This window comes from Limanda limanda, chromosome 13, assembly GCF_963576545.1.
Source record: "Limanda limanda chromosome 13, fLimLim1.1, whole genome shotgun sequence".
NCBI classification, from domain to species: domain Eukaryota; kingdom Metazoa; phylum Chordata; class Actinopteri; order Pleuronectiformes; family Pleuronectidae; genus Limanda; species Limanda limanda.
Window position 1 is genome coordinate 13,893,984 of NC_083648.1, and position 12,227 is coordinate 13,906,210.

General features: G+C 44.9%; 1 protein-coding gene across 1 annotated transcript in view; it reads left to right on the forward strand.

Annotated features, from left to right (window-relative positions):
- The window catches only part of LOC133018373 (glypican-5-like), a 90,456-nt gene that overhangs the window by 35,871 nt on the left and 42,358 nt on the right, over window positions 1–12,227 (forward strand). The window contains exons 5-6 of the mRNA XM_061084729.1: window positions 688–744; window positions 1,347–1,469. Coding sequence (XP_060940712.1) covers window positions 688–744; window positions 1,347–1,469 — 180 coding nt within the window. The remainder of the gene's footprint in view (window positions 1–687; window positions 745–1,346; window positions 1,470–12,227) is intronic.

Here is a 12,227-nt window from a genome sequence, read left to right on the forward strand (position 1 = left end):
TTAAATAGCACCACACACAAAAAAAATACACACTCAGACTCACACTTGCAGTGTTGCCTGCCTGATCTTGTCCCAAACCATGAATCACTGCACTGATGCCAGCCGAGCTGACAGGTCTGGCCTGGCACTGCCACTGCCATTCATGGCAACACAATCCAGCTCCCCGCCTGCCGCCAGCCCTGACCAGAGCACATGTGAGCGCTGACCACTTCAGAGACATGGCAGCGCCCACTGCAGCGCAAGGAAAATACTGTACTGCTGAGAAATATCAAGTATCACGTAGCTGAGCAACATTTATGTTTGGTTTTGAGGGAGGAAAGAGGTGAAGGTTTCATTGGCTTTCCTGTGAACAGTTAATTCTTTGCTTGTGTGTTTGTTTACTGACTTGAACGTAGACATACCAGTATACCTGTTCTGCTGATGTGGTGTGGTGACAAATGGTTATTGATGTGTTTTGGGTTTTTTTGTGGTGTGGCCATTTTCTGCATGTGCATGATTAATCACTCTCTTCCAGGGTCAACTGACTGGTCTCTTTTCTCCCAACGTGTCCTGTCATGTCATCCTTTTGTTTTTCTTTTTCTTTTTCTTTCTCCCACTCTCACCCCTCCTCCCAACCCCCCTTTCACATCCGTGCATCCTCCCTGCTTGCCACAATCTCCCCTGGACTCCAACTCCCATCATCCCCAGCTCGTTCCCCCTGAAACCCTCCAAGAACAATAAACATAGTCTGAGAACGCTCTCTAGGTAAGCATGCACCCAAGGGACTCATTCCTCTCAGTCTCTCACATCATTTATCAAGCATTGATTGTGACTGGTGTAGACACGGGTGACACTTTCATTTACTTTAACACTCAATTATCTTTGTGTTTCTGGTGACTGGTGCATTTTTCTACGTCTTATAAAGCCCCAGCCTTTATAGATATCATCTGTTGCTCTCGAACTGCGATTCCCGACACTGGCTGACTCAGCATCATCACCCCTGCTGTTTCTGCTCTGCCTCATGTGTGGCAACAATATGTGTCGGATCAGAATATCATGCCATTGTTTCGGCTCCAGACGAGAGCGGCCTATATCAATAACACGTGCTCGCGGATCTGGTGGAGCAGGCACTGCACGACACAGTGGAAAAAAATGCTGACATACTGAGCTGGTCAAAATCCTTATCTAGCGCATCAATACATGCTGGTATTGTTTAGTGGGAAAACACAGGGCCACTTGTGCCACAGTCACACAATGCATTCCTCAGTTGTTTTCTAACATGGACGGTGCTGATTTAAAAGATATTTGGTACAACATGTTTTAAAATCACACTGTGCCCATGTGTCTGGGGGTTTTTCTTTCCTCAGGGAATTCTTGATGTACCTGCAGCGCTACAAGTCTTTCTTTGCAGCGTTGCCGGAGATGCTGTGCGAGGGGGAGAACGTAGTGGACGACTCCACGTGCTGGAGCGGAGATGATGTGGTAGAGAGGTAAGAGAAATGTGTTCAGTCCTCCAGCAAACATGAGATGTGTTCGGCATTTTGAGTTTTTACTGCTGTGGCCGACATTTTGTTAATCCAGTCCTGTGCTACAGCTGGAGATCTTTCATTTCCCCCAAAACGATAGATTCAGAGATTCAACAGTGCTACATCAAATAGGGAAATATGAGTTTTTAGTTCATTCAGATTTAGAAAAATAAGCAACAGATCCGCTTTGTGTTTGTTTGTGTGCTTGTGGAGGACAATGCTCGGGTGGGTGAGTCAGTTTGCCTGACTGTTGTTAATCAATGAGAAAATAAGGACGTGATTAAATCCAGACAGAACAAATAGTTGCTATGTTCTCCTCTCTTCTTGTTGGTGTCAGTTAATGAGCTGTTATGCTTCTTTTTCTCTTTCTTTTATTTATGAGGGTTTTTATTGTGTGCTGATTTTTAGGCCTGGACTTGGAGCCATTTTCCTGTTTATGGTTTTGGGTGCATCTCCCGGAGACTCAAGCACTCTCTGATGGTGTGTGTGTGTGTGTTTGTGTGTGGTTACGTGGAAGTCTGTATCTGACTTCCCTGAATGTGTTTCTTAAACTCAGTCCATGGTTTTTGACGGGGTTAACGCTCTCCTTCTTCTGTGCTGGCTCTGAACTGAAGAACTTTAACACGGCAACCTCAGCTCAATTGGCACTGCCAGCGTTGGCCTGGAGACAGGAAAACAGTGGGCTGGGGATTCCTTTTCCATGATACGCCCAGAAAGTTTGGAAGATTCTTTGCTCACTGTCTGTTTGCTGGGTTAAGCAATACATTCAACTTTACATTAGGACATGGGAAGACATCGGGCACATGAACAACTGTCATGAAACAAATATTTGTTATTACCCTCAGTGGTAGAGGCAAAATCATTGTGTCAAAAATGATCATGATACTGAGGCAGCTTTCAGAATATAATACCATTGTTTTTGTTGGTAAATATTACATATTGTTACCAATATATGTCCCTTACATTTGCTGGTGGTTGCTAACATTCGCTAATATCAACTGGTGGTAGGCATCTTGCAGTAGACCTTGAAACATACAAGGAATATTCACCATCGTGTCCTATGTTCTAGAATAGAACATTTTATTTAATTATAAGTCTTCTGTAATAGTCATGCTTTGTACAGTGTTGACATGTCTCTGCATGAATACCAAATCAGATGATTCTGGTTCAGAAGCTGCTCTCTTCTCCCTCCCTTTCAATCCTCTTCTCCTGGCCTCAAACTCTCCAACCCTTCCCAGTAACTCCAGGGGATCTGCTAATGGCTGAGACCCACTGAGCAGACCACACATTCATTGGAGCCTGTGACAGCGTGTTAGCACACAAAGTGATAAAGGCAGCCAGTGTGCTAGGTCCATGATCAGGAACACATGACAGTGTAAACACAGGGGCGATGTAGCCCTATCTCTAGCTTAGCTTCAATAGAAAGAGAAGAGAGTGAATGGGAGAGGTAGGAGAAAGAGGGGATGACATGCAGCAAGTCGCCTGGGCTGCATTTGGCTCCAGGCTGCTGCTGTAAGAACTCTGCTTTGTTAGTGGCACCAGAGCTCCCCCATCCCTAAATAAGCTTGTCAAGATACGGCTCTTTGTTAATATTTAAAGCCACTTCTTTATTCCTTTACTCTGCACGTGTGTAAGTGAGTGTCACTTTTACTACCAAAGGCAGTGGCTTTTCAACAACAGTGCTAATGGGTTGTAACGGTGTGTTATCGCACACTCCCCGGTGAGAGCCGGGTCTCTGCGTGTGGTGTCAAGTGTTCTTGGGTTGAATAAGAAAACAGTACCCTACTGAGACATTTGGCACCACTCATAAACTGTTCAGATTGGCCTGTGGCTATTCAGCAAACCTCCTCCACTGTATTTGACTCTGTTGGCATGCGGTAGAGAGAGAGCGAGAAAGAGGGGGACAGGACAGGGCATGAAAGGGGCTGGCGTTTCAGTGCCGAAGTGCCCCCTGTGCCTCCCTGTGCCCCCGATGAGGGAAGCACGGTGGAGTGACGGGGAGGGCTTGGCGGCATAAAGACCCATTGTGGAGTCAGTGGAGTGGGGCACAGCCCTGCCGTGGGGACCCCCAAAGCCTGGAGGGGGAACAAAGACCCTCCTATGAGGCTGCATGGGAAAGACTTGGACATTGCTGCCACTGCTTCTGCCACTGCCCGCACCATGCATGGGAAAGTTGTTTGAGAACTGCAGAGGAGATGAGACGAGGGCAGATAGTGACGGGCGAAGATTATAAATGTGAGAAAATATTAAAGAGGTGTGCAGCAAGGAAGAGAAGAGTAGTATGATCGCAGATGGACGGGCTAAACTGCTATTGGGCTATTGTCTTGCTGTGTGGGTTGACTCTGTGGTTTCCCGCCATACAAACATGGACGTAGACACATACACACACAGACACACAGACACAAAGACACACAGACACACACACACACACACACACACACACACACACACACACACACACACACACACACACACACACACACAAACATATATATATCTCAATCTCGGCACGGGATCTATGCTATTTAACAGCTGGACGGGTGATTCATTCAGACACAATCATACTGTGCTCAGACAAGGAGACACATGTTAGAACACACTCACACACACACACACACACACACACACACACACACACACACACACACACACACACACACACACACACACACACACACACACTTGTATGTTGTAACACTTCAAAGCACATCAAAAGCATTGGGGATTTGAATTCCCTTCTTCTCTTTATCCAGCATCTGATGACAGAAGGGCGAGCGGGGGGGCAGGCAGTTGTACTTACAACTAAAAGTGCACGTTGGCATGTGTTCAAACATCTCTGAACATTTACAGCGCCACACGTGTGAATACGTTGCACCATCTTTTCCGGAAAGATAAGATCAACCAAAACTATGACCACAATCTTTATTTAGATCTGCCAGTTACCGTGTATCTCTTGCAGTGGAGTCTTATTACAATGAGAAGTAATTCATTGCCACCTCTCCTCACTTTAATTACCTCAATTACTGTTCCTGTTGTTTCTTGCATTTTGAGAAGCTTTTGTCTCACGATGAGAGCTAGTGTGAGCAAGTCATGAAATAATGCTGCCGGCTATAGAGATAATTTGACATATCATAAAGACCTTGATCAGCTTCTTGACTGAAAACACAAGGGCCTGAATATATGTTTTTTAAAACAGCCTATTGGTCAATTTCATCCAGTGATTACTAGACACTAGATCTTTGGGAATGGAGGGCAAATGTCAAAGAAAAAATGATATTCAATTAATGGCAGATTTCATATATTAATATTTCTAAGTGACCAGTTTTGATCAGTCTGTTACGATCCCCTCTTACCATCACTTGCCACACACAAACTGATCTATAGAGAGATTTTCAATAGAGGTGGAAAGAGCTCGACTCCAGTGTCAGGATCCTACAGCGAGCACCAAGTGGAGCGGGTGGTGATTTTGTGGCAGCCTCCACCTTTAGGTAATCATTAATTTACCAGTAAGTTACCTGCATCCTGCTTGGGATGGAAAATGATTGCTCATTTACCCGTCTTTGCTGAGATCATTACCATTTACTACAAATAAATACAAATGGTCATGTGTCCGTTTATATATACAAATGGATGACATGACAGCTCCCAATAAGTGAAGCCAACCCATCTTGATTGCCCCCTGGTGGCCAACTGCACTCCATCCTTATTTACGGTCAATGATTTAGACTCAGGGTTTGTCAGTCACGGATTATGCAGCCATCTGCCTCACCAGTAAAAGTTATTGGTATGGATTAATACGGAGGGAGATTTGATTTAAAATCAAAGCTGATGACATCATAGAAGAAAATTAAAGAAATTTGGATAATTGATGAAGTGATTTTGTCTGAACTTTGCCTGAGCTCCATTCACATTCAATAAATGTTCTAACATAATTTTGATGGATTCTGGCACGTTATCAGAATCTTCTGGCCTGCTGACTCCCTTCACATTGTATTAGCATAATTAACACTCGATACAGGTGGAGACAATATTCTGGACCTGAAACAGTCACAGATTTATAAAGCTCAGTGGAAAGCTCACTTCCTTCTGTCTCTGTATGTAGACTCAAGGTCAAGCCCCTCAATGGTACACTTGTAAAGGTCAAAGTGATTTACCCACGGTGCTCGAGGGTCAGATTAAAGGTCAGATTGCTCAGGATGACACTTTAATGTAAGAGGGTGTGTGCAGATTTGGGTGTGTAGTATGTGTGTGTGTGTGTGTGGGTGTGTGTGTGTTTTTTATTAATAATTGTGGATAAATGATGAATGTTATTGCACTTTTTATTGGATATTAGGACTTATGGTCAATTTGTATTGTTATATTGTATTATTTGCCTTTTATTGTCATTGTATAGCACCGTATTGTTATATTGCATTATTTGCCTTTTATTGTCATTGTACAGCACTTTGGTCAGTTTATGCTGTATTTAAATGTGCTCTATAAATAAAACTTACTTACTTACTTACTAAATCATAAGATTGTCTATTTGGTTTAGAATGATTTGCCAGTACTGGAATGGCTCCGTGCGACGTACCACAGACAATACAGCACTGTGAGTGCCTCTGAATGCCTCGCATTTTTATAAGGTTATGACAAGCCTTTTGTTTATCATTTTGACATCTGGATTCCATTCTGTTACTGCGGGGAGAAGCAGGGAGAGCGCAGCGCTACATCGGGCAAAGCGCTCACCTCTTTGCACTCTCGCTCACTCTGTCTCCTTCTTCCAGTCCCATCAAGTCATAGCTTCTTTCCCTCTCTCTCTCTCTCTCTCTCTCTCTCTTTCTCTCTCTCCCCTACCTTTCCTGTGTGCTGGTCCCATGGGTCGGAGGAGCTGGACAAACACAAGGGAGTTGGATACTGAAGCGGAATGGACAATAAATTAATTACTAAACGCAGAGGAAGGACATTCCACACTGCGGGCCTGCGTGTGTGCTGTGCATCTGTGCCGGAGGGGTTTTGTTGTAACAGCACAACACCAGCAGAACTAACTTGGGTCCAAAAAGTGTCTGTATGCTTTTTGAAAAATGTAGACGTATGGATGTTGGAGAAGCAGATGGCATCTTAGAGGTCATGTTAATAATGATTGGATACCCTTTCTTGTCTTTCTCTCATAAACTTGCCCTCTTACCTCTGCTATTAACATCTGATGTCTGCGACGAACTTCTCAGGCCTTCCGCCTGGACCTCCCACAATCCCTCTCTTCTATTTGTCCGTAGCTGTGATTCGGAGGCCCATCCCTTTCCCATAACCCGGCTGCTGCCTAGGACCTCAGCATGACCCGCTCTGCTTTGCTGCACTGCTTAGACTTTTCTCTCTTTGGGCCTGCATCTTTGTGTTATGTGTGTGTGTGCGTGTGTGTGTGTGTGCGTGCGTGTGGCACAAAGAGAAAACAACAGCGATCGTATAACAGTAATTGTGAGTTATTTATTCTCTCTGCTGAAATGTCTGGATTGTGACAGTCTAGAGTTTACGGCGTTTCTAAATGCGTAGCACAAGACAACGAGGAGACACATTGTTAGAGGATCGTTCTTGCGGTTGCTTGTAAGCAAATGTGATTTTCTTCTTGGGCCTCACTTACAATTATTTGCCCATTTGGGACTTCACTTGAGTGTTTATGTGTTTCAGCCTTCTCAAGTTTGGTTTTATGGTGTGCCTCGTGCACATTGTGTGTTTGTTAAATTTCCGTCTTACTCCTCTCAGCCCTGCTGCCGTCACTTTTATGGAGGAGACACAGTTTTACAGCCTCTCGCTTCTGTAGTGTGTCCAGCCGCTGGATCGGGGAGAGCTAATATAATTAAAGTGCCACAATAGACTGGCATGTTTTACTGGAGCAGTTCCTACTGGGTGATGCTGTCGTAGTGCACTCATCAACCTCAGTGCCGGTCCATTGGCAAGGCATCAAATTCCTAGCAGGAGAGGCGGATGAGAAGCGGAGGGATGGACGTGCTGGTGGAGGAGGAAAGGAGGGGGGCGGATGGGGAAACAATGAATAGATGGAGAGATGGACTGATGGATGGATAAAGGGGAAAGAAGTGAGGGATGTAGGTCGATGGCAGCAGGAAGCAGTGGCTTCAGGAGAACTCTGTCTCTGTGGCTTAATTGACTCTGCAAGCTCGTTTGAAGTCCTCATCGCTAGCGCGTCTCGTGGTGAGGACGGGTGCCAGTCAATACAGATCCCGTGTGTTTGCGTGTTTGTGTGTGTGTGTGTTTGTGTGTGTGTGTGTGTGTGTGTGTGTGTTTGTGTGTGTGTGTGTGTGTGTGTGTGTGTGTGTGTGTGTGTTTGTGTGTGTGTGTGTGTGTGAGTGTGTGAGTGTGTGTGTGTGTGTGAGAGAGAGAGGGGCTTGTGTTAGCCTCCTGGGCATTTTGTATCACATTCCGACACGTATTCTAAAACACCACTCCAGCGAACAACTGACAAACACCCCCCCCCCCAAAAAAAAAAAAAGTTTCCTCATTGATGTCAGCGCACTTAATTATATGCTATTGCACAGATAAAAACATCACAGGGCCAAAATATTACCCGTAAAACAAAACAGTCAACAGCGACAGTCCTCAAGGACGAGCCTTGGAATTTTAGAGGCAATTTTATCTCTTGTCCTAAAATGGCTCTTGGAAGACATCGCAGCTTTGCAATGAAGCGCTCGCTGTTTCTCAGCACACGCTCGGTGATGCTTATCACGGTGTCGCAATATCAGAGCTGTCTCTGGCCGTGTCAACAAAGTTTGTTTCTTAATGTATCGGAATTCTTCTCGTATAACATCCCCACGCAAGATCAAAGATACACAATTTACATCCGATTTCTGTACAAGCAATCCGCATGCGCCTTTTCTATTTGAATTTCTGTGGGAATTTGAGCGGCGGAACCAAAGATAAGCCCCCCCCCCCCAGCCCCAGCCCACGCTTTTGAAGTGGTGACATTTCACCTTAAAGTGCAGTTAAAACAAAGACAAATAAGATTAGTTCCCAAGTGAAGGTATGAGAAAGGCTCGGTGTGTGTGTGTGTGTGACTCTGAACATATCGGTAACACACACTGGCACGCTCCCTCGGTGCAGTGTGCACTTTAACACCGTTCAAAGGCAGAGAAAATCCACCTTCAGACCTCCTCTTTGATCCAAACTCACGGCTCCCGGCCGCGCAGACGTGGGATTACGACCTTATAAACTATCGCACTATTTCCGTGGTACCGCAGACTGCGCACATTGTATACACAACACACTCACACGCCCCAACACACATGGACACTCGCACAGCACGATCACATCTGAGTTACCGAGTTGAACCTCTCTCTCTCTCTCTGCAGGGACTATATTTAGGGACACTGTTATCCGTTTTTCCCGGGGGACACAGGGGACTTAACAAATGACAGTTAGTGCTTGATTGAGTGTGAGTTGTCGTCTGGATGCAGATTTCCTTTTGTGTTGCGGTGAGAGTTTGAATTTATGGCCCACAGTGTGGACTAGCAACGCTCCCTGTAGAGTTTTAGTGCGAATGTGTGTACAAGTTTAAGTTTCCATCGTGTGGTATTTACCGTCAGAGTGAGAATTTGGGTCTGGTTTGAATGCAATGGTACATTTGGGGATAGTCCACGTCCAATGGGTAAGTGAGTGAGTCTGGATTTAAAATGAATGACAGGCACGGGAGGAGTGAGGGAAAGCTAACAGATCCAGCTCTGTACAAACAACAAAAGTACAGTACATTACTGTGGAGGGTGTTGTGTGTGTGTGTGTGCATGTGATCTGTGCTCAGTGTGTGTGTGCGTGTGTGTGTGTGTGTGTGTGTGTGTGTGTGTGGTAACCTGAAACCACAGGAAAAACGTTCCTTGAATTCCGGGTGGGTTTGGTGTCGTGGCTCGCTCACTGGAGCCCCCTGAATGGTGCTGGGAATTCGGCCTACGCACGGAAGAGCTACAGAATGAAGGGAAAGTACCCCCAGCGTCACCCCACCCCACTTTCATACATCCATATACACTTCATGCTGCGGCAACACGCACGTACACACACACACACACACATTCCCTAACAACTGACTAGATAATAGACAAAGTATAGGTGTAAGACAAAGTACAACGTATGACAGAAAAGGCTTAACTTTACTATTGTGTCTTAAACTCTGACTGTTGGTAACTTTACTCAAAACGGTGAATGAAGTTATATAATATAGATTGTGAAGGGACATAAGATAGCAACACATAGACATCGAAATAGAAAGTAGTGCACACTGTGTATTTCATTGAAAGTCAGTCGGATTATTTATTGCTGTGACTCAGTGATGATAGATGGAATGAGCAAATGTGAACTGGACCTGGTGCGTGTATGGTTGCCATTCATTATTTTCATATTCAATTAGAAATCCAAAATTGGAAAGTTAACAAACATGTTTTTATTACATTATTTCGCTTTTAATTTATGAATTTGATATCAAAAAACAAATACGGGTTTGTTTTTTTGTAGCTTCAGAGCATCGCTGGATACCCATCTGCTGCAGCGTGGTGGGAATCTCTGCATGCGTCTTGCCAATTTAAAACAAGTCTTTCATTAAATTAGCGTATGGTTCCAGTGCGGCCATGGTGTTGAGACCAATTCGAGAGTGATTCAGTCACTGGGAATTTCACACAGACTATCAAGCAATGAATTGTTGAATTGTCAGTTTTTTTAATAGGGTTCTGCAGGACATTCAGATTCACGGTAGAATTCACATTAGGAAGACAGAGAGTAGAGTGAAAGTGATTTGAATCACAGACTTTCAAGAGGAGGCCTCAGGCACATGATCTACATAAGCACCAGTAGACTGATACAAGGTTGGAATCTAATCATCGATGGGACTTCATTTTGATTTCTATTTGAGAGAGAGAGGCAGAGAAAGAAAGGCACAGAAGCTCTGCAAATTCATTGATTTATTTATAAATATATTTATTGTCAGTAGCCTGTTTGTTTTGAAAAAAAGTACCCGGGGTTTTAGAAACAACATTGACAAAAATATGTGAACTAAACTGTTTAAATTTGAATACTTGAGGCTTGAGTCCTCCTTCAACAGTTGCGGGTTCAGTTCAAACCCGTGTGCCTGCCCCTGTTCACTTTCCCCTTTTCATTCCAGTGACAGTGATTTATTAGAAGAGACAATCTCGACATCAAATAACGTCTTTGCGACTTAAACGATTGCAGCTTCAGATCTGAGCCAGAAAGTGACGACAGCGGGGGGGGAAGCGTTGAAGGTTTTATGACCTTTTCAGCAGCTGATCGCAAGGCCACAATTACAGACTACACCTGCTATAGCTACACATTCAAGAAACGGGACCTTCCTGTAGCTTCAAGCTATTACAAGCTCCATTTAAAATTCCTCCAGGAGAGAATCCTTGTAAAAATGTCGAATGCACATAAGAAGCTTAACTTATTGTTAACGGCAATTTATGGCACTTTATTGAAATAGTATGGGATAGAAACAGCCGGTCAATGACTATTTCAGTCAAGTTGAAGCCTTTTAACCCTAACTTGACTTTTAATATGCAGCTTAGTGACTCACTTATGAAGATGTGTCCAGTTTCCAACCTGTGGCAGATTGACAGATAAGCCTGATCAATGGCACCATTTGCCTTTCTTTATTTTAATAACTGCTCCCTAACCTCTGCTCCCTTGTTCTGTGTTCTGTCCATCTTACTGTGTCTTTGTGGAGAGGGATGTGCCTATTTTCTGGTTGTATATCAGCGTGATAAATGTCTAGCGTGGTGTCCGTGTCCGTCCAGCGCGCATGTGCCTGTCTTCAAGGTAGAGGACGGGTGTGAGTGTTGCTCCCACGTGCCCTTTTGCAGCAGCAGAGTCTGATCCCTGACCCCCTCACTCAACACCCTCGCAAGTCCTCTCCCTGCTCTGTGTGGCCGTGTCTGAGTATGTGGACGCCTGCGTGTGTGTGTCTGAGTGTAACGTACTGTGAGTTGGACTTGAAATAGCTCTTTGCTTTTAAACAAACTGCATGAAGAGTTCAGTCCAGATGTGGCAGTACGCTTCCTCCTTTCTTTGTTCATCCGTGTTTTTGATGAACTCATGTTCGTGCAACCATAAAAAAAGGAGGACATAGTTCACTTTAATGTTCAGCATATTCAGCTTCGTCCACGGCGGGTCCCTGGACTGCGGTTTAGTTTACACTGGAGCTGTCAGCCCTAAGCACTAGATCACACCATTCATGCCCAGATCAGACAGACAGACAGGCAGACAAACAGGTGGTCGTACCACACCAGAGGATCAGGGTCCACTCCACCCGTCTGTGCTCCGGGGCATAGTTTACTCTCCTGGCTCTGCCCCGGCCTTCCACACACCAACTGCCCCTCAGACCTCTAACCTCAGCTATCCATGCCCTCCTAGGCATGTGGGCATGTGGCCGGAAGTGAGGGGGGTAGATTTATTTCTCATTCTCTCTCTCTCTCTCTCTCTCTCTCTCTCTCTCTCTCTCTCTCTCTCTCTCTCTCTCTCTCTCTCTCTCTCTCTCTCTCTCTCTCTCTCTCTCTCTCTCTCTCTCTCTCTCTCTCTCTCCCCCTTCCTTCCTTCATTCCCTGTCTCCCTCCCTCCTGTAAATTGACACATCCTGTCAATCATCGTTCAAACACATTCACACAGTAATCTATGAAATGTGTACCCTGTCTGGAGGACAGGGGATTTACATGGGCTAATGTTGCCACCTACTGGGGAGTC